This window comes from Lithobates pipiens, unplaced genomic scaffold, assembly GCF_037356315.1.
Source record: "Lithobates pipiens isolate NorthernLeopardFrog02 unplaced genomic scaffold, aLitPip1_a1.2 Scaffold_13, whole genome shotgun sequence".
In the NCBI taxonomy this organism is placed as follows: Eukaryota; Metazoa; Chordata; class Amphibia; order Anura; family Ranidae; genus Lithobates; species Lithobates pipiens.
Window position 1 is genome coordinate 437,890,989 of NW_027507718.1, and position 23,573 is coordinate 437,914,561.

Consider the following 23,573-nt stretch of genomic DNA (forward strand, 5'->3'; position numbering starts at 1 on the left):
AGGGGCGTTTAAGTACAATTTTTGATGCAATGCTTTGCAGCAGGGCTAATTCCTGCAATAAAACTAGAGTATATGGGATTGGTTGCAGTGTGGTGGCACCAGCAGCAGTGCCTAAGGCCAAATTTTTCTGCCCCTGTTTAACAGGGACATGTAATTACAATTCTTGATATAATATTTCACAGGAGGGCCCCTTCCTGTGCCCACCCAGAGTAACGGTGAGGACTTATAGTGTTGTGGCACCAGCACCACAACCACCAAAGGTCAATTTTTCTACCACTGTTCAACAATGGCATGTAATTACAATTCTTGATATAATCGTTTACAGCAGGGCGCTCCAGCGCCCACCAAGAGTCACTTTGAGGGCTTACAATGTTGTGGCAAAACCAACACCTTGTTCTGCCATTTCTGCAGAGCATATAGGGCAGGCCCCTACTTTCAAACATCCAATTTACAAACATCTCCTACTTGCAAACGGAAGGAGATAACAGCAAGTGAGATGAAAAAAGATGGACGACAAAACAAATTATACAGGGGTGATAACCCTTCCCTATGTTTTCCAAAAAGCTTAAAAATAGTTTTTTTGACTGGAGCTACACTTTAAAAATGTACCAGTTGAAAATTACAAACAGATTCAACTTAACACAACAAACCTACACAGTCCCTGTATACTGCTGTTCTGAGTATATAGGGCCTGGGGGCCACACGCATTTCCTTTTTTTAATATGGGTACAGGGTTCCCCTTAATATGCGTACAGGACCCAAATAGGCTGGTAATGGGCAGGGAGGGCTACCCATGCCATTTTTCTCAATGATTTTCAACCATATTGCAGGAACCAGATATAAGATTAAAACCGCAAGCAGTTTTAAATGGTGTTATTTCCGTTTAATGTCATTTTGTGCAGGGACTGTTCTAAACACGGGAAACACGTGGCACTTCACAGGCATACTACAGACACCCCCAGGCACCATATTTAAAGGAATATTTCACTTTTTTTTTTCACTTTAATCGTCATTAAAATCAGTGCTCCCGCCAAAACGGCCATTTTTAAAAACATTTTAGGCATATTAGCCGTTAAAATTAGCACTTTTAATTTCAAACGTTCGAGTCCCATAGACTTCAATGGGGTTCTAAAGTTCGTTCGAATTTGGGGTCCGTTCGAAAGTTCTGGTGCGAACCGAACCGGGGGGTGTTCGGCTCATCCCTACTGGGGACACTGTTGTAAGGACCTGGCTCTGCTGGGGACACTGATGTAAGGACCTGGCTCTGCTGGGGACACTGATGTGAGGACCTGGCTCCGCTGGGGACACTGATGTAAGGACTGGGCTGTGCTGGGGACACTGATGTAAAGACCTGGCTGTGCTGAGGACACTGATGTAAGGACTGGGCTCCGCTGGGGACACTGATGTAAGGACCGGGCTCCGCTGGGGACACTGAAGAGTGGGCTCTGCTGGGGACACTGATGTAAGGACTGGGCTCTGCTGGGGACACCAATGTAAAGAATGGACTCCGCTGTGGACACTGATGCAAGGACCTGGCTCCGCTGGGGACACTGATGTAAGGACCGGCATCCGCTGGGGGCACTGATGTAAGGACCAGGCTCTGCTGGGGACACCTGATGTAAGGACTGAGCTCTGCTGGGGACACAGATGTAAGGACTGGGGCTTTGCTGGAGGCACCTGATGTAAGCAAGGACTCTATTGGGGAACCTAATGTAAGGACCGGGGGCTATACTGGGGCACCGGATGTAAGGAGGTACTCTACAGGGAGCACCTGATGTAAGGACTGGGGCTCTGCTGGGGACACCTGATGTAAGGACGGACTCTGCTGGGGGCATCTGATGTAAGGAGGGATTCCGCTGGGGGCACCTGATGGCATGTGGTGGCAGGTGACATGCTCAGGGCTCCCACTGATTCTGCATTATGGTGAGTAGAATTATTTAATTTTATACTACAATGTAATAATAGCAATAATGCGCTTCTATCATCCTGACACCATACCAACCATGGTGTCGGGATGATTGAAGCACTAACAACAGGTGTTTGGATTATTTTTATCTGCTGATTGTTAAACTTTCTGGAATACACACATTGCTATTGTGGTGTAGGATTTGGGCCTGCTGTCCCTCCATCCTCTTTTCTTCCTTCTCTCTCCTTCCCTTCCTATGTCTTTTTTTCTTTCTTTCTTTCTTTCTTTCTTTCTTTCTTTCTTTCTTTCTTTCTTTCTTTCTTTCTTTCTTTTTCTCTCCCTGTTTCTCCCTGTCTTTCTCCCTTCATCCCTCGTTCATTTCAGACTCTAAACACACCCCTTTGAGCCATGTCCCTTTTAAGCTACACTCTATATTTAGCTCAAACCACATCACATTTTTCTTTCCCCACTATGCCACGCCTACAAACAAATGTCCTGCCTCTAATTATAATAATACTCCGCCTACAGGTAAAAAAGTGTCCTTATTCATTTTTTGCAATGTTGGCAACTATGGGCTTGCCTATAGGTACAGTGAATACAAATCTCTTAAACTTGCACGGTTTAGGAGATATTTACTTGTGAAGCCACCGGTGATGTCACCGGTGTCAGAAACCATGAATCAGACCGAGACAGAAGTACAGCTAAATCAAACTTGTTTATTAATAAAAAATAAAAAAGGTAAATAGAAAAAGCATAGTCAAAGCATAGCCAGAGTCCAGTAACCGGATTGAGTAGTCAGCCAGGCCAGAGTTCAATAACCAGATCGGGTAATCAGCCAGGCCAGAAGTCAGGGATCCAAGTAGTGCAACAGCAAGCAGGATAAGGAGCCAGAAGGTATGTCAGCAAACCAGTCTTTAAACAGAATCGCAGGAGATGGTTTCTTGTGATGTGACCAAGGTGAAGGCAGTGAAGTGAGCTGGACAGCTTTAAGTAAGCAGATCAGATGAGAATGATCAGGAACAGCTGGTAACTGTGGAGAGAGATGAGAGCTGGCAATTAGCCCATAGCTGAGCAGCCAGCCCAGAGAAGGAAGGGCTAAGCCAGCCCTGACAACCGCTGCATGCTCTCTGAAGGAATGGCATACCTGTACCATTCCTTCAGAGACCTGTGCCGTAAACAGTGTCTCGTCATTGTGGCTCGTCCAATCAAACAACCGGAGCCCGCCAACCCGAAAGGAAGACCAGGTGCGTTTACTATGCTTCAGTTTGTAAATGAACAGGAAGCTGTTCAGCACAGAGCAATTCCCACTCATTCACTGTCCAGCAGAGCTCAGCTGCGGCTGCAGAGAAAGGCAAGTGTGTTTAAGCTTTGGGGTCACACCTATGACTAGAGGGATTACCATCAGGAGAAGGAGATCCTGATCCCTCAATATAGAACTTCAGTTATCACTAGAGGTATCGCCATCAGGAGAAGGAGGTCCTGATCCCTCAATATAGACCTTCAGTTAGACATGGGCGCCGTCAATAAATTTGTTTTGTTTCGTTCCGCTACGGTTCATATCAGAATTAATTCCTACTTCGTAATTCGTGTTCGAAATACAATTTCGATTCGTACGAAATACGAATTGTCGTTAGGTTCGTTAACTTATCGTAACAATTCCGAACATTCTTTACGATGAATTTAAAGGCAAAAATATATATAACTCAATATGACAGTCGATGCTGATGTAAGTTTGTTTTTTATCCGAAATACGAAATTCCGTTGAAGAATTTCCGATCCAAAATACGAATTTTCGTTAGATGCATTCACTTTTCGGTCCAAATTTTGTTACTACGGAAACAATTCTGCTGCTGAGGCCTACAGGGCAGGCCCGATCATGTGACTTCCCTTTGTGGGTTAGTTAGTGTAGTGGAGCAGATCACACAATTATTTGTCTGTGCATCTGAGCGAATATCTTTGCAATCCTTAGTTTTTCATTGTTTATTTTAGTTTATATCTGTTGTAGTTTGCGAGTAGTGATGGACGAACGTTTCGCCCGGCGGTCGTTTCGCGGCGAATTTCCGACTTTCGCCGTCCGCGGGTTCGAACGCCTTTTTCCGTCGTTCGCCCCGGCGGACTTACGTGTTTAATGTATACAAGAACTTTAACCTTTCGTGACACGTTTATCATGTGTTACAGGACAACCAATTGAGACATGACAGCTCATGGACACTTGGACATTCCCCCTAACCTATAAATACACCCGATCCGGTGGCCATTTTACATTCTTTCTTCTGTCACTGTAGGGAAAGGATCCTGTGTGGAGTAGGGACAGAGAAAACGCTAGCTATTTGGTACACAAAAGTTCTTTTCAGGACTGGTATAGGTGTTAGGTCAGCAGCCTGAGTTTCTTTTGTCAGTTTAGATAAAGGGACAGAGCGCTGTATGCTGCTATTTTAGGGACAGCTCAGCCAGATTAGTCTTTCTTCATCATCATCATCATCATCATCATTAGCTGTTACTATCAGGTCCACAAAAGAGCTGTTCCAGCTAATCGTTCCAGCCTACTCTTTTTTGCCAATTTGTATAGGGACAGGCAGGAAGCAGTGTGTCAGGCAGTGAGGATAATTTTAAAGACTTGCTGTTACTATTAGTTCCACAAAGGTTCTTTTCAGGACTGGTATCAGTGGTACGGTAATAGGCTTGTACACGTATAATATTCTTTCTTCCAAATATAGAAAGAATATTATACTTGACTGCTGCCCTTCTGCTGCAGTCTGCTAATCATTCACAACTCACTTGTTCCACAAAGCTCTTTATCAGGACTGGTAACTTGGTCTGTCTAGGGTGCTACGGTACATAGGCTTGGGTGCGGTACAGTCTGCTGTTCTGTAAGGACCGCTATCGGTCCACAATACATAGGGTTGCCGTGCACTACTGCTGACCGCTGCCCTATACTGCAGCAGTCCTTCAGCGGTATAGGGACTGACGCACAGTCTGCTAAACACTAATACACAACCTGCTTGGTCCACAAAAGTTCTTATAAGGACTGGTAACTTGGTATAGGGTGCTACGGTACATAGGCCTGAGTGCGTTACAGTCTGCTGTTCTGTAAGGACCGCTATCGGTCCACAATACATAGGGTTGACGTGCACTACTGCTGACCGCTGCCCTATACTGCAGCAGTCCTTCAGCGGTATAGGGACTGACGCACAGTCTGCTAAACACTAACACACAACCTGCTTGGTCCACAAAAGTTCTTATAAGGACTGGTAACTTGGTATAGGGTGCTACGGTACATAGGCCTGAGTGCAGTACAGTCTGCTGTTCTGTAAGGACTGCTATCGGTCCACAATACATAGGGTTGCCGTGCACTACTGCTGACCGCTGCCCTATACTGCAGCAGTCCTTCAGCGGTATAGGGACTGACGCACAGTCTGCTAAACACTAATACACAACCTGCTTGGTCCACAAAAGTTCTTATAAGGACTGGTAACTTGGTATAGGGTGCTACGGTACATAGGCCTGAGTGCAGTACAGTCTGCTGTTCTGTAAGGACCGCTATCGGTCCACAATACATAGGGTTGCCGTGCACTACTGCTGACCGCTGCCCTATACTGCAGCAGTCCTTCATTGGTATAGGGACTGACGTACAGTCTGCTAATCACTAACACACAACCTGCTTGGTCCACAAAAGTTCTTATAAGGACTGGTAACTTGGTATAGGGTGCTACGGTACATAGGCCTGAGTGCGTTACAGTCTGCTGTTCTGTAAGGACCGCTATCGGTCCACAATACATAGGGTTGCCGTGCACTACTGCTGACCGCTGCCCTATACTGCAGCAGTCCTTCAGCGGTATAGGGACTGACGCACAGTCTGCTAAACACTAATACACAACCTGCTTGGTCCACAAAAGTTCTTATAAGGACTGGTAACTTGGTATAGGGTGCTACGGTACATAGGCCTGAGTGCAGTACAGTCTGCTGTTCTGTAAGGACCGCTATCGGTCCACAATACATAGGGTTGCCGTGCACTACTGCTGACCGCTGCCCTATACTGCAGCAGTCCTTCATTGGTATAGGGACTGACGTACAGTCTGCTAATCACTAACACACAACCTGCTTGGTCCACAAAAGTTCTTATAAGGACTGGTAACTTGGTATAGGGTGCTACGGTACATAGGCCTGAGTGCGTTACAGTCTGCTGTTCTGTAAGGACCGCTATCGGTCCACAATACATAGGGTTGCCGTGCACTACTGCTGACCGCTGCCCTATACTGCAGCAGTCCTTCAGCGGTATAGGGACTGACGCACAGTCTGCTAAACACTAACACACAACCTGCTTGGTCCACAAAAGTTTTTATAAGGACTGGTAACTTGGTATAGGGTGCTACGGTACATAGGCCTGAGTGCAGTACAGTCTGCTGTTCTGTAAGGACCGCTATCGGTCCACAATACATAGGGTTGCCGTGCACTACTGCTGACCGCTGCCCTATACTGCAGCAGTCCTTCATTGGTATAGGGACTGACGTACAGTCTGCTAATCACTAACACACAACCTGCTTGGTCCACAAAAGTTCTTATAAGGACTGGTAACTTGGTATAGGGTGCTACGGTACATAGGCCTGAGTGCGTTACAGTCTGCTGTTCTGTAAGGACCGCTATCGGTCCACAATACATAGGGTTGCCGTGCACTACTGCTGACCGCTGCCCTATACTGCAGCAGTCCTTCAGCGGTATAGGGACTGACGCACAGTCTGCTAAACACTAACACACAACCTGCTTGGTCCACAAAAGTTTTTATAAGGACTGGTAACTTGGTATAGGGTGCTACGGTACATAGGCCTGAGTGCAGTACAGTCTGCTGTTCTGTAAGGACCGCTATCGGTCCACAATACATAGGGTTGCCGTGCACTACTGCTGACCGCTGCCCTATACTGCAGCAGTCCTTCATTGGTATAGGGACTGACGTACAGTCTGCTAATCACTAACACACAACCTGCTTGGTCCACAAAAGTTCTTATAAGGACTGGTAACTTGGTATAGGGTGCTACGGTACATAGGCCTGAGTGCGTTACAGTCTGCTGTTCTGTAAGGACCGCTATCGGTCCACAATACATAGGGTTGCCGTGCACTACTGCTGACCGCTGCCCTATACTGCAGCAGTCCTTCAGCGGTATAGGGACTGACGCACAGTCTGCTAAACACTAACACACAACCTGCTTGGTCCACAAAAGTTTTTATAAGGACTGGTAACTTGGTATAGGGTGCTACGGTACATAGGCCTGAGTGCAGTACAGTCTGCTGTTCTGTAAGGACCGCTATCGGTCCACAATACATAGGGTTGACGTGCACTACTGCTGACCGCTGCCCTATACTGCAGCAGTCCTTCAGCGGTATAGGGACTAAGAGTTTTGTCACAGGGTGATTTAAAAAATGACAGGCAGAGGAAGAGGCAGGCCCTTCCGCAGGGGTGGTAGGGGTAGGGCAGGAGCAACAGCCTTGAGCCAAAGTGGGAAGTTGCAGAAGGTGCGTTCAATTACTTTAAAGGACGCACCAGACTTGGTTGAGTGGCTCACTCAGCCTTATTCTTCTGCACCCTCCTCATCCTCTCGATCTGCACCCTCTTCTTCACTCTCTGCTATGTGCACCCCCAAAGACACTACCACCAACAACACCACCACCACCACATACCTTCCGCTTGAGTGCAAATGGGGGCCTTCATGCTCCAGTGTTTTAATAGGGACCCCCGTATAAAAAGCATGAGGGTCAAGGACCAGTACTGGGTGGCAACGTACTTAGATCCCCGGTACAAACACAAAATGGCGGAAATGTTACCGCCGTCGCAGAGGGCTGTCAGAATGCAGCACTTCCAGGCCTTGCTTCGAGAAATGCTGCATTCTGCTTTTGCGTGCGCTGGCAGAGGAGCAATTCCCACTCCCAGAGAAGGATTTGCGGGTACCAATCCAACAGCGCCTGCAAGAAGAGGCCGGTTTGAAGATGTGTTGGTGACTTCGGATATGAGGTCATTCTTTCAGCCGACCCATCGACAGGTGTCATCCGGATCCAGCATCAGGGAACGCCTAGACCGTCAGGTGTCCGACTACATTGGGTTAACGGCCGATGTGGACGCTCTGAGGAGTGATGAACCCCTAGACTACTGGGTGGGCAGGCTTGACCTCTGGCCAGAGCTTGCCCAATTTGCAATCGAACTGTTGGCTTGCCCCTCATCCAGTGTCCTGTCCGAAAGGACGTTCAGCGCAGCAGGGGGGATTGTGACCGATAAGCGTACTCGCCTAGCTCACGACAGTGTTAACTACCTCACATTTCTAAAAATGAATGAGGCATGGATCTCGGAGGAATTCAACACATGTGATCAGTAGACCATGTATATGTCTATAAACAATTTTTGGAATCAAGCACACAGACCTTCTTAATTCATTTGGCTCACTTCCCTGACCCAAAAAAGCACACCGTACTATATGCCCCTACCCTCCTCTTTGAAGAGGTTGAGCGGTGTCATATTTCTACTGGGGCTGCTTATTATGAGGGGTTCCCACCATCCCTGTGCTGTGCTGACTTCCTCCTGGGTGTTCTTATTATGAGGGGCTCCCACCATCCCTGTGCTGTGCTGACTTCCTCCTGGGGGTTCTTATTATGAGGGGATCACACCATCCCTGTGCTGTGCTGACTTCCTCCTGGGGCTGCTTACGGTGCTGCTGTCAGCGCTGTATGTCACGGAGCTGCTGTCAGCGCTGTATGTCACGGAGCTGCTGTCAGCGCTGTATGTCACGGAGCTGCTGTCAGCGCTGTATGTCACGGAGCTGCTGTCAGCGCTGTATGTCACGGAGCTGCTGTCAGCGCTGTATGTCACGGAGCTGCTGTCAGCGCTGTATGTCACGGAGCTGCTGTCAGCGCTGTATGTCACGGTGCTGCTGTCAGCGCTGTATGTCACGGAGCTGCTGTCAGCGCTGTATGTCATGGAGCTGCTGTCAGTGCTGTATGTCACGGAGCTGCTGTCAGCGCTGTATGTCACGGAGCTGCTGTCAGCGCTGTATGTCACGGAGCTGCTGTCAGCGCTGTATGTCACGGTGCTGCTGTCAGCGCTGTATGTCACGGAGCTGCTGTCAGCGCTGTATGTCACGGAGCTGCTGTCAGTGCTGTATGTCACGGAGCTGCTGTCAGCGCTGTATGTCACGGAGCTGCTGTCAGCGCTGTATGTCACGGAGCTGCTGTCAGCGCTGTATGTCACGGTGCTGCTGTCAGCGCTGTATGTCACGGAGCTGCTGTCAGCGCTGTATGTCACGGAGCTGCTGTCAGCGCTGTATGTCACGGAGCTGCTGTCAGCGCTGTATGTCACGGAGCTGCTGTCAGCGCTGTATGTCACGGAGCTGCTGTCAGCGCTGTATGTCACGGTGCTGATGTCAGTGCTCTGTATTACGGTGCTGCTGTCAGTGCTCTGTATCTCCTGCACCCTCTTGTTTGCCTACCCTGGTCCCTGACCTTCCCTCTCCTCCATTGCCTTCATTAGCTCCATAGTCCTGAATTGTCAGAACAATTTCCCAAATAAAAAAAAAATGCTTGTAGTTATCGATCCCAAATTCACCTCATACATGTATTATGCTATTGTCCAGGTGGTGGGACTACGTGCTACCCCCTAATAATTACCCCGTGGCCGCAAATTCGACCTAAAGGTTTGCGAAATTCGCCTCCCATTGAAGTCAATGGAGCCCGCGGCGAACGGTCGTTTTCGCGAACGTTTGTGTCCGTTCGCGTTTCGCGTTCGCGAAACGTCCCGTCGGAAGTTCGTCCATCACTATGTGCGAGTGTATGATCTGTTAGTGTTTAGTTTCTGGTTTTATTAGTTTTTTGGTTGGTTTTGAGAGATCTTTTTTTATTTTTTTTTTATTTCTTGTTTCATTTAGTTAATATTTTGTTATTTTCTGTTGGTATAATTTTTATTGTACATTTGGTGATTTTGGTGTTAGTTTGCTGCAATCAAAATCATATTTTTTTTGTCTACATTTTTCGAACTTTTAAAGGAAAAATGAGCAGCAAACAAGGCCAAAAAAGCAGTAAGAGTCCTGCTGGGAGAGGGAGAGCTATGAGCCGTGTACAAGAGCAGCAGGTGGGATGTTCTGTCTCTGCGCCCTCTGAGCTCAGCTCACCTCCCATAAAGCTGAGGCGACTGGGAGTGAAGACTGCTGGTGGTAAAGAGCCTGGCAAACAGCAGACATTTGCACGTCGCCAGCTATTCCAGGATTTACCTCCTAGAACCAGCAGCACAGTTCATAGCAAAAGTGGCGCTACCACCTCTGCCACTGCTGCTGGTAGCATGCTGCCCATTGGTACCTTTTATGGAAGAGGGCAGACTAAAGGGGTTCCCAGTGCACATTCATTTGTGCAGCCAAAGCTGGAGATCCTAGCCATGCAGCAGGAAACATGTTAGGAGGCCGAGACTCATGATGATGTCACCATTGCTGCCAATGCCATCACCATCAGCACTACAGGGAGCTTGGCAGTGATCAGCAAGGAGACAGAGTTTACTGCTTCTAATGATCACTGTTCCCTTGGCAACGTGGAAGAGGTGGCAGCAGGCTTTCCTGGCATTGTTGTAGACAAATTAAATTTCCAGCCCTCTACCCATGTTGGCACCAACGACAGCCCAGAAAGTATCTCCCCTCAGTCCCCACTACTTTTCTCTCCTGAAAAGACCCCTGCCCAAGTGCTTTCTAAGCCTCCAGCATCAGAATGGGCCAGTGCAACCATTAGGCCTCAGTCCATCACAGCACCCAAAATACCTGGGATGTTCAGGTCTCTTCCTCCTGCTCCTGCCGAACCTTAGAAAGAGAGTGTGACCACTGCAGTGGAAGGGATTCCATCAGGCAGTGTCATTGGTGGTGGCTGCCGTTCCAGCATTAGGCAGCATTTTAAAAGAATTGGTGTTGGTCAGAAGGCCAAATGCAATCACTGTGGCAGGGAGGTCAGCCGGGGCCGAGACATAGGGCATCTCAGTAATAGTGGCATGAACCAGCACATGCGTTTGCACCACCACGCAGTGCTGTTAGGGGAGAAAAGTATTATGGCCACTCCTCCAAACACCAAAAGGGGAACCAATAGTGGCACCACCACAGCCACCATGAGTGCCAGCACCACCAACCAGTATAAGGCAGAAAATAATGCTGTTACCATCCCGCATCCAATCCTAACCAGCCAGGCCACCCTAGAAGATTTTGGTGGCTTTCAGAGTAAGGGTATGTCTCGGGCGCAGGTGCATAAAATAACACGCCTGATTGGCCAGCTCATTGCAGTTGGAGGAGCACCTTTCAACATGGTGGAAGGTGAGCCCTTCAAGCAATTTATGCAGGCTGTTGCACCACAGTGCCATCACTTAAGACTTTCAGCCAAACTATGGTGCCAGCCTTATACAGGTCTTGTGTTGGGGTGCTCAAGGAGGAGATTGGAAGGGCAGGTGGAAAGGCAGTGCACCTGACCACTGACCTATGGAGTGTGTGTAGTGCCCAGCACGCCTCCCTGTCCCTGGCAGCACATTGGTGGCACGCCAAGGTGTCCCATGATGTAGTTCAAACATCTGGATCCTCGTCAGCAGTTGACAAACAGGGGCACCGTTCCTTCCTCCTGCACGCCGAGGTGCTTGATGAAAAGCACACAGCGCAAAACATCCTGCAAGCCCTGCAGAAAATGTTGTTGCAGTGGTTTTGACAGGGAGACAGCAACTACCGGATTGGCTATGTTGTCACTGTTGGAGGCAGCAACATGGTCAAGGCTGTAAGGGATGGCAGCTTTGTGGGTGTGCGCTGCTCAGCCCACCTTCTCCACCAGGTGGTAACTGACAGTTTTCGGTTGGTGGAGACCATTTCTGGTGGCGATGGAAGGCTGTCCAAAGTGGTGGACTCTTGTAGGAAGATGGCTGGCCACTTCCATCGAAGTGTGAGGGACAGCCACCTCCTCAGGGTGGAACAGAGGAAGGCAGGCCTTCCAGAACACTGCCTAAAACAGGATGTGGGGACTAGGTGGAATTCAACCCTAGCAACGCTGGAACGCATCCTTGAGCAGCAGAAGGCTCTCTATGCCTTGGCCTGTGATCATAACATTGGCATAGAGAGACCTTTAGGCATGGAGGACTGGGCCATAGTGAAATGAGCAAAGCTCCTGCCAGCGGAGCATCTTCTGTCTTGGCTGAGGCACTTGACACCCTAATGGGAACCTCCAGCATAGTGCGCCCCAAGAAACCCATATCAGCAAAGGAGGTTGTCATGTCCTATTTGTCAGCCCCACCAGTGCACCCCACCACAGATCCAATGTTTTTTTGGCAGGAGAAGAGCGAGGAGTGGCCTGCCCTCGCAGATATTGCCAAGGAGCTACTGTCCTGCCCTTCAACAAGTGTCCAGAGTGAGCGGGTGTTTTCTGTGACGGGAAACATCCTGTCATCCCAAAGATCCCAGTTGTGCACCCAGCATTTATGGAATGTACCCCTCCTTCACTCTGAACATTCCTTGAACTGACTGTCTGCAGCAGAGATGGCCATTTGGTCTTAGTTGGTCCCTGTCCCTCCACACAATCACTCCCCTCACTTCTCATCTACCCCTGTTTGCTTATGACATCATCTGGGATGGACGAGAAGAGAGGAGGGGCCACAGGGAGCAGCGGAGAGAGACCTTATTACACACGCTTCCTGCGCTACTCTGCCTGCTGGCTGGTAAACGCTGTGTCTTGATGTTCCCCAATGTGTCCCAATGTGCTTCAATATGCCCTGATGTGCCCCAATGTGCTCCAATATACCCTGATGTGCCCTGATGTTCCCCAATGTGTCCCAATGCTCTCCAATATGCCCTGATGTGCTCCGATGTGCCCTGATGTGCCCCAATGTGCTTCAATATGCCCTGATGTGCCCCAATGTGCTCAAATATGCCCTGATGTGCTCCAATGTGCCCTGATGTGTCCCCACCATTCTTCTCATTTACACATATGACTGCTAGAACAGATAAAAAGACATTTAGGGAAATTGATCAAAATTGGAGCGAACTGAATCTGGAGCAGTTGCCCATGGCAACCAATCAGCTTCTCTTCAGTTCGTTCAGTTAAGATTTGAAAATGAAAGAGAGAAGCGGATTGTCTGCCATGCACCGCTGTTCCAGTTTTCGCCTGCTCCAGTTTCGATAGATTGTTTGGGGGTGACCGAGGATGTGTGGAGAGCACATGCGTGGTAACACCAACCAATTTCCAGTGACCCCGCACATCCCCGGTGACCCCGTACAGTGCGGGGGATCAAAACTGGAGCAGGCAAAAACTGGAGCAGCTGTGCTTGGCAGTCATGTGCTCATTATGAGGGGCTTCCACCATCCCTGTGCTGTGCTGACTTCCTCCTGGGGCTGTACCCCTGCTGTGCTCAGTATGTCAGCACAGCACAGGGATGGTGGAAGCCCCTCATAATGAGCACAGCAGGGATACAGCCCCAGAAGGAAGTCAGCATAGCACAGGGATGGTGGGAGCCCCTCATTATAAGCATAATGAGTCGACGACGATGATTGATCTGAAATTCACAAACAAAAGTTCGTATTTCGTACAAAATTCGGACGCATGGCAATTCGTATTTTGGATCCTCCCGAAAGTACGAATTTAGGGAAATTCGTACGAATTTGAGATTCGTACAAAACTAATCACACATGTTTATCTTCAGTTATCACTAGAGGGATCGCCATCAGGAGGAAGGAGGTCCTGATCCCTCAATATAATCTTCAGTGTATGTATGCATATGTCATACTTGGGGGATCCCTGGGGAAGTTGACAATGACTGTAGTAGTTAGCGCTACAACAATGATGACAGCGATCTTTCAGGTTCTGTGTGAGCGACTTCCCCTTTGCACACTAATCACATGGGGTTGTTCACCCAGCACCACCACCATTCATAGATGCCTTGTATTTTTTTAGTGAATACAAGGCATTCTTTGATTGGATAAGGTGGAGAGGATCGGTGAGGTCACGATCTTCACCATGTCCTGTTATACAAATAATTCCTGGAGTTTTAATTCATTGCTGTAAAAATATTTTATGTGTAAAAATATATTTCTTCACCATTCAGCTTTAAACATGCTTGTGATGAAAGATGAAAAAAAAAAAGTTGCAGACTCCAAGGATCACTTATTTTCCCTGCTGTCACTCTTCCTGTGTGTCTGTCTATCATTCATTGGGGTTTACATCTATACGTCAGCGTGATAAACCCTGCTGCAGTACACATAGGCCGCCAGCAGGTGGCAGGGCAGAGGCTGGGAAGATCGATGAGACACCTGCCTGAGTACACAAGACTCACCCTGCTTCCACCTGGCAGCTTGGCCCCGCCCCCTCCCCTGTACAGAAGAAGAGAGGAAGAAGAGTGATCGGTGGGAGAATGGTGGAGAGATCGTGCAATCCGAGATCGTGCAATCAGCAACATGTCAGGGGATCCCTCCTTATACTGTGCATGGTGAGGACACACTGACACCCATCTAATCCTATTTTCCTGCTTTCATCATAGGCTATCATAGAGTGCTGTGTGCCTGATCAGATAGGTCTTCTATGTCTGTGTCTATATATGTGTATATCTCTGTCTCTATGGTGTAGTAGATCTAGTACATGAGTTGTGTGATTTCCTGATTGGTGATCAGATTCCTGTCTGTGTGTCATAATGTAGATCAGTCATTGTGCTGGTTGGAATCACCCTCATTACACCCTGTACACTGACCATGTACAGCTCCCTACCTACCTATAGGATGTGTATATGATCTCTGTACACTGACCACGTACAACTCCCTACCTACCAATAGGATGTGTATATGATCTCTGTACACTGACCATGTACAGCTCCCTACCTACCTATAGGATGTGTATATGATCTCTGTAAACTGACCATGTACAGCTCCTTACCTACCTATAGGATGTGTATATGATCTCTGTACACTGACCATGTACAGCTAACCTACCTATCTATAGGATGTGTATATGATCCCTGTACTGACCACGTACAGCTCTCTACCTACCTATAGGATGTGTATATGATCTCTGTACTCTGACCAAGTACAGCTCCCTACCTACCTATAGGATGTGTATATGATCCCTGTACACTGAACATGTACAGCTCCCTACCTACCTATAGGATGTGTTTATGATCTCTGTACACTGACCATGTTCAGCTAACCTACCTATAGGATGTGTTTATGATCCCTGTACACTGACCATGTACAGCTCCCTACCAACTTATAGGATGTGTATATGATCTCTGTACTCTAACTATGTACAGCTCCCTACCTACCTATAAGATGTGTATATGATCTCTGTACTCTAACTATGTACAGTTCCCTACCTACCTATAGGATGTGTTTATGATCCCTGTACACTGACCATGTACAGCTCCCTACCAACTTATAGGATGTGTATATGATCTCTGTACTCTAACTATGTACAGCTCCCTACCTACCTATAGGATGTGTATATGATCTCTGTACACTGACCATGTACAGCTCCCTACCTACCTATAGGATGTGTATATGATCTCTGTACACTGACCATGTACAGCTCCCTACCTACCTATAGGATGTGTATATGATTGCACACTGACATCTCATTGCCGACACTTACCTTATTTCCAAACATACAAGCATTGCAGGTTTGCCCTGGAATTGTTTTTTTTTTTTTCTCCTGGAAATTGTCCTGGTTTTTGTTCTGAATAACTGAACCAGAAAATCCTTTTTTCCTGGACTGGACTTGTGTTAAAGGGGAGCCGTTACATTCATTAGAAGAATACAATGGGCATTAGACAGCTGTGGGCTGACTCACTACATGGGAATAAATACCTCCGGATAAGTAACTATGAATGAATCCAGTGGCTATAGAAAAGAATCACCCCTTTTAAAATAATCACATTTTGTTACTTTACAGCCTGAAATGAAGACAGACACAGTTTATATTTTATCTGGCTGTATTTACTCAGTGCAATTTATATCATTCCAGTGAAAGATATAACACCAACATGTCAGAAAAACAAAAACATTCAAAAACAGAATTGTTGGAAAAAGAATCACCCCCTTGTGTCAGTATTTTGTTGAACCACCTTTTGCTTTAATAACAGCCTTTAGTCTGTTGGGATATGTCTCTACTAACTTTGAACATCTACACTTTGCAATATTTGCCTTCTCTTCTATGCAGAACTGCCTAATCTACTTAATCCAGCATTTCCACAATTTATGTAACAAGTGCTTAGATGTGAACCCAGCCTAAGCCTTTTTCTGGCACGTGTTGCTTACAAGTTAAAATCAGTATTTTTTGCTATAAAATTACTTAGAACCCCCAAACATTATATATATATATATATATATATATATATGTTAGCAGAGACCCTAGAGAATAAAATGGTAGTCATTACAATATTTTAAATATTTTATGTCACACTGTATTTGCGCAGCAGTCTTTCAAATGCAATTTTTTGGGGGAAAAAATACACTTTAACCACTTTCAGACCGGACCAATTTGCTGGTCAAAGACCAGACCACTTTTTGCGATTCGGCACTGCGTTGCTTTAACTGACAATTGCGCGGCCGTGCGACGTGGCTCCCAAACAAAATTGACATCCTTTTTTTCCCACAAATAGAGCTTTCTTTTGGTGGTATTTGATCACCCCTGCGGTTTTTATTTTTTGCGCTATAAACAAAAATAGAGCGACAATTTTGAAAAAAACGCATTATTTTTTACTTTTTGTTATAATAAATATCCCCCAAAAATATATAAAAAAACATTTTTTTCCCTCAGTTTAGGCCGATATGTATTCTTCTACATATTTTTGGTAAAAAAAATCACAATAAGCGATTATTGATTGGTTTGCGCAAAAGTTATAGCGTTTACAAAATAGGGATAGTTTTATAGCATTTTTATTAATAATTTTTTATTATTTTTTTTTTTTACTAGTAATGGCGGCGATCTGCGATTTTTATTGTGACTGCGACATTGTGGGGGACCCATCGGACATTTTTGACACATTTTTGGGACCATTGTCATTTATACAGTAATCACTGCTATATAAATGCAGTGATTCCTGTGTAAATGACACTGGCAGTGAAGGGGTTAACCAGTGGGTGGCAGTGTAGGGGTTAAGTGTTCCTAGGGGTGTGTTACTAACTGTGGGGGGGTTGGGCTTTCATTTAGTGTACACTGATCTCTGCTCCAATCACATGGAGCAGAGATCAGCGTCACTAGTTGCTAGGCAAAATGGAAAAATGTTGTTTACACAGCATTTCCTCCATTCGGCCGCTCCGTGAGACGATCGCGGGGAAGCCCGCGGCGATCGAGTCCGCGGGTCCCGTGACCGGACTCACGGGGGTCCCGACCAGCGCGGGAGCACGCCGCCGCCGGTGCGCTCCCGATGGCAGGGCAGCATCGAATATTGGACGTACCTGTACGCCAATATGCCTGCCCGTGCCATTCTGTCGACGTACATCGTCGTGCGCTGGTCGGGAAGTGGTTAATGAATTTAAAAAAAAACAGTTAAGTTAGCTGAATTTTTTTGGATAATGTTAAAGATGTTACGCCGCAAATATCCTGATCTTTATTCTAAGCAATAAAATCGCAATTCTCATTTTATCCAGAATTGTGCAGCTCTAAAGCGGGGTCAAATCAGCGTTCTTTTTCAGCCACAGTGATGAGAAAATTTGAAGGAGCAGGATGGAAAATTTTTCTAGAACAAACAAATATCTGGGATTGTGGTCTTTGTTCGGGATGTTATATTTGTTCCAAAATCGAATGTTAAAAACATTTAAAGTTTTGAAGTACTTTAGAACAACATTTGTTTAATCATAAAATATGCAAAACATTTTTGCACAAATGTTCAGACCAACATTCATGTGAATGTTAGTTTGAACATTTACTAGTGGAACTCCTGGCTTCTGTAGGCTCCCTCTGTCCAGGTACCCCTGACTGCAATAGCATGCCTGACTCCTCCACTTGCAATGCCAAGCTGCTGCTAACAAAGCAAACAGAATATTGACATGCATTAAAAAGGGGATTAACTCCAGAGATAAAGTGATAATTCTCCCTATCTACAAGACTCTGGTCCGGCCGCACCTAGAGTATATTGTCCAGTTGTGGGCACCAGTCCCCAGGAAGGGTGTACTGGAGATGGAGCGACTACAAAGAATGGCAACAAAGCTAATAAAGGGTCTGGAGGATATTAGTTATGAGGAAAGGTTGCAAGCACTGAACTTATTCTCTCTGGAGAAGAGATGCTTGAGAGGGGATATGATTTCAATGTACAAATACCGTACTGGTGACCCCACAATAGGGATAAAATGTTTCCGCAAAAGGGAGTTCAACAAGATTTGTGGCCACTGATTACAATTAGAAGAAAAGAGGTTTAACCTTAAATTACGTAGAGGGTTCTTTACTGTAAGAGTGGCAAGGATGTGGAATTCCCTTCCACAGGCGGTGGTCTCAGCGGGGAACATCAATATTTTCAATAAACTATTAGCTAAGCACCTGAACGACTGCAACATACAGTGATATACCATGTAATACTGACACATATAGGTTGGACTTGTGTCTTTTTTCGACCTCACCTACTGTGTAATTATGGGGGTTATTTACGAAAGGCAAATGCACTTTGAACTGAAAGTGCACTTGGAAGTGGAGTTGCTCTAAATCTAAGGGGTGGATCTGAAATGAGTGGTTCTGCTGATTTTATCATCCAATCATGTGCAAGCTAAAATGTGTTTTTTATTTTCCTTGCATGTCCCCCTCGGATCTACAGCGACTTTAATTCCAAGTGCACTTGTAGTCAGGGCTGGACTGGGAAAGAAATTTGGCCCTGGACTTCATCCAGACCGGCCCACTTACATTTTGAGTGTCCCATCAGAAGCCCCTTACATCAGAGTGTCCCATTACTAGCCCCCTTACATCAGAGTGTCCCCTGAGCAGCCCCCTTACATCAGAGTGTCCCCTGAGCAGCCCCCTTACATCAGAGTGTCCCCTGAGCAGCCCCCTTACATCAGAGTGTCCCATCAGCGCCCCCTTACATCAGAGTGTCCCATCAGCACCCCCTTACATCAGAGTGTCCCCTGAGCAGCCCCCTTACTTTAGAGTGTCCCATCAGCGCCCCCTTACATCAGAGTGTCCCCCGAGCAGCCCCCTTACATCAGAGTGTCCCCCGAGCAGCCCCCTTACATCAGAGTGTCCCCCGAGCAGCCCCCTTACATCAGAGTGTCCCCCGAGCAGCCCCCTTACATCAGAGTGTCCCCCGAGCAGCCCCCTTACATCAGAGTGTCCCCCGAGCAGCCCCCTTACATCAGAGTGTCCCCCGAGCAGCCCCCTTACATCAGAGTGTCCCCCGAGCAGCCCCCTTACATCAGAGTGTCCCCCGAGCAGCCCCCTTACATCAGAGTGTCCCCCGAGCAGCCCCCTTACATCAGAGTGTCCCCCGAGCAGCCCCCTTACATCAGAGTGTCCCCCGAGCAGCCCCCTTACATCAGAGTGTCCCCCGAGCAGCCCCCTTACATCAGAGTGTCCCCCGAGCAGCCCCCTTACATCAGAGTGTCCCCCGAGCGCCCCCTTACATCAGAGTGTCCCCTGAGCAGCCCCCTTACATCAGAGTGTCCCATCAGCGCCCCCTTACATCAGAGTGTCCCATCAGCGCCCCCTTACATCAGAGTGTCCCATCAGCGCCCCCTTACATCAGAGTGTCCCATCAGCACCCCCTTACTTTAGAGTGTCCCCTGAGCAGCCCCCTTACATCAGAGTGTCCCCTGAGCAGCCCCCTTACATCAGAGTGTCCCCTGAGCAGCCCCCTTACATCAGAGTGTCCCCTGAGCAGCCCCCTTACATCAGAGTGTCCCCTGAGCAGCCCCCTTACATCAGAGTGTCCCATCAGCGCCCCCTTACATCAGAGTGTCCCATCAGCACCCCCTTACATCAGAGTGTCCCATCAGCGCCCCCTTACATCAGAGTGTCTCATTAGCAGCCCCTTACATCAGAGTGTCCCATCACCAGCCCCCTTGCATCAGAGTGGCCCACTGAGCCATCGGCACACCGGGAAACTCCCTGTAGTCCCAATGGCCAGTACATGCCTGCTTGTAGTACAAAGTGGATTTTCCTTTAGTAAATAACCCCCTGTGTAACATACAATGCTGGGTTAGTAGCCCTACATTGTACATGATGATGCCTAGGGTCTGCCCACTGACTAGAGTGCCAGAGGGAGATGCGGAGAGCGCTGGAGCTGCCGGAGGGGAGTGTAAGGTAAGTAATGCAGCTCCCTATAGACCTCATTTAATTCTTGCATTGTGGGAGGTGGGAGCTGCATCGGTAGATTTTCTCTAATTCCGGGCTTTACAAAATAAAAAGACATAGTGCCATTTAAAAAAAAAATTTAAATGGGTAATGTATCATGAATGTCTTTAAGCACTCAGATCAGAGATCGTTCTCTGATCACCTCGCTCTCCATACTAGTCTATAGTAAATTCTTGGATGATTGGAAGGAGTGCGGTGTTTGTGGCTCTGCACTCGGCGTGTTTGGAAGATTCTCGTTTCCCAGAGCTCTGTTGCTAATCTTTCAGCCTCTGGGATTTGTAATCCCTGTTATTACTACTCTTCAATTAGTCATCCACTTGAAAGACAGATTCGGCTCATTTCTAGATAATATCTCTCTTCTGACCCCCTACCATTAGTTTAATTAGTCACAAATCCTATCAGTCCTAGTTAACAAAGCCCCCGGTATATGTATCATGTCCAGGAGCGTTCCTGCTGTCTGATGTTGCTGTAGATGGTCGGGGGTTCAGGTCCTAATCAATATGAGTATTTTTACCTGGTAATCAATTGTAAAAAAAAAAAAATACTCCTCTCACCCTAAATCAATATTCTATGAAATTAGGTTGCTGCCCCTTTTTAATAGTGCCAAACACTATACAGCATATATAAAAATGATAAAGTGGGCGCTACCTTCAACAAATAAATGAATACGTGAACGTTCAAAAATGGTGGATGCACATAGGTTAATTATAACTCTTCACATAACAAATAAACAACTTAATCAACTTCCTGATGATGCGCGCATGCGCAAAATGCGTTGAAGCGCAAGCCTGTCACGCGTTTGTGAATTGTATGTCCTGGTTTTATTAAAAAACATACTAGACTATATACGTCCCTCTTGTGGTCCGCTTTGGAGCCTCCCTTTTCAGCACCTTAAGTGCTTTTGTTTTGTTTTTTTGCACATTGGGTGGAGCACATTTATTTGGAGATTGAAATTATGTAACTATGTAACTATGTACTACGATTTTTCATAAGAACATGGTGACTGGACACATAGTTTAGTTTTGTTCTTTTAAATGGACTCAGTGTAACATTATGGACTGTTTATTTGTTATGTGAAGAGTTATGTATAATTAAAGCGGGGTTCCACCCTAAAGTGGAACCTCTGCTGATCGGAACCCTCCCCCCCTCCGGTGTCACAATTGGCACCTTTCAGGGGGGAGAGGGGTGGAGATACCTGTCAAAGACAGGTATTTACACCCACTTCCGGGCATAGACTCCTGTGGGAGTCTACGCCATTTCCTGTCCTGCCGCGCTGTCTGCTGGGACACACACGGGTCTCAGAGACAGCGCGGACAATTCCTATTGCGCTGTGTGAGTCGAGCATGCGCAGTAGGAAACCGGGAAGTGAAGCCGATTTGCTTCATTTCCTGATTCCCTCACCTAGAATGGTGGCGGCAGCAGCCGAGGGCCGAGCGATCGATCGGCTGCCGGCATCGCTGGAACCCGGGACAGGTGAGTGTCCATTTATTAAAAGTCAGCAGCTGTAGAATTTGCTGCTGGCTTTTAATATTTTTTTTGTAGGTGGAATCCCTCTTTAACCTATGTGCATTGATCATTTTTGAACTTTCACATATTCATTTATTTGTTGACGGTAACGCCCACTTTATTATTTTTTATATATGGTAATCAGTTGTGGCTGGAGTGATGATTGGCAATCTTAGGTGTATGCGTATCTTATGTTAAAACTGCAGTTTTCATGGTTGGGGTCCCTCCATATAGTAACAGACAGCTCCCTCCATACTACTGTAGTAGTGGTTGGGATCCATCCATACAGTCGCAGACAGCTCTTTCCTTACTACTGTAGTAGCAGTTGGGGTCCCTCCCTATAGTAACAGATAGCTCTTTCATCCTGCTATGTTAATGGTTGGGATCCCTCCATATAGTAATGCAGCTCCCTTCATGCTCCTATCTTGTTGGTTGGGGTACTCCATATAGTAACAAACATCTCCCTTCATGCTCCTATCTTCTTGGTTGGGGTTCTCCATATAATAACATACAGCTCCCTTCATGCTCCTAACTTTGTGGTTGGTGTTCTCCATATAGTAATAGACAGCTCCCTTCATTAACCTCCCTGGCGGTACGATTATTTCGGATTTTAGGTGCTAAAAGCGGTACCATTATTTTGCATGAAAATTTGGCGTTTTATATTGTAGTCCTGCAATTCTTAGGAATAACTCTCTTAAATCTGTCCAAACCAGAGTCTAGCAGACATCCCGGGTATGATAAAGTTTGAAAAATTAAATCATAAATTATAATATAATAAATAATTATAAATAATTGTACCAAATAATAATATAACAATAATAAAAATTATTCAATAATGTAATCAAATCAAAAACACTGAAATTTGCTCAGTTGCAGAATTGTCACTGTCATTACTTTTCAGTATTTGATGACGGATCTCCCCACAAATCGCTATCGCTCAATTCTGCGAGTGATTCTAATTTATTATCGCTGTTTTCTAGCTGGTCTAAAATCATTTTTGATGTACAGTGACAGTTTTGGTTGCTATGGGCAATCTCCAGTTTCCAGGCATAAAGAACAGTTTTTATTATATAAAACTGCATGCAGGACACTGGGCAGACCACTAGGGACAACGGGGATGTGAAATATTTACATACAGCAATGTAATCTGTAAGATTACATTATACTGTATGTATACTGTTTGTTTCACTTTTTGAATTTGGCGCCGATCTCCGTCCCCGTGCGTCGCAACGCTCGCAGGGCACGGAGATCGGCGGTGTGATGCATCGAGCGAGACACGGCTCGCTCGTACAGCGGGGAGACAACGCTGGATCCGAAGGAGAAGGTGAGTAATCCTCCTCCTGGATCCAGCGACGCTGTCCCGAGTCTGACTCGGGGATACCGCTCTTGGTATAAAAAATCCACCCCGAGTCAGACTCGGGAATACCGTCAGGGGGGTTAAGTTACATAGTTAGGTTGAAAAAAGACACAAGTCCATCCAGTTCAACCAACAGAAGGGGAAAAAAAATCTAAAATTCCTATACCCACAGTTGATCCAGAAGAGGGCAATAAAGAATGAACCAATTTGCTCCAGCAGGGGAAACAATCCTTCCTGATCCACCGAGAGGCAATCAGATGTTCCCTGGATCAACTCTACCTTGAAACGTATATCTAGGAATCTATATCTATAATATGTATATCTGGGAAAGAATCCAGGCCTTCAATCTACTGAACTGGCTAGAACCACCTCTGGAGGGAGTCTATTCCACATTTTCACAGCTCTTACTGTGAAGAAACCTTTCTGAATTTGGAGATGAAATCTTTTTTCCTCCAGACGTAAAGAGTGCCCCCTTGGCCTCTGTGATGACCTTAAAGGGAA

At 46.6% G+C, this 23,573-nt stretch overlaps 1 protein-coding gene across 1 annotated transcript in view; it reads left to right on the top strand.

Moving 5' to 3' along the window:
* The first annotated feature begins 14,208 nt into the window (after positions 1–14,208).
* The window catches only part of SEL1L3 (SEL1L family member 3), a 130,282-nt gene continuing 120,917 nt past the window's right edge, over positions 14,209–23,573 (top strand). Inside the window, exon 1 of the mRNA XM_077477681.1 lies at positions 14,209–14,369. Within this exon, the coding sequence (XP_077333807.1) occupies positions 14,295–14,369 (75 nt within the window). The 5' untranslated portion in view covers positions 14,209–14,294. The remainder of the gene's footprint in view (positions 14,370–23,573) is intronic.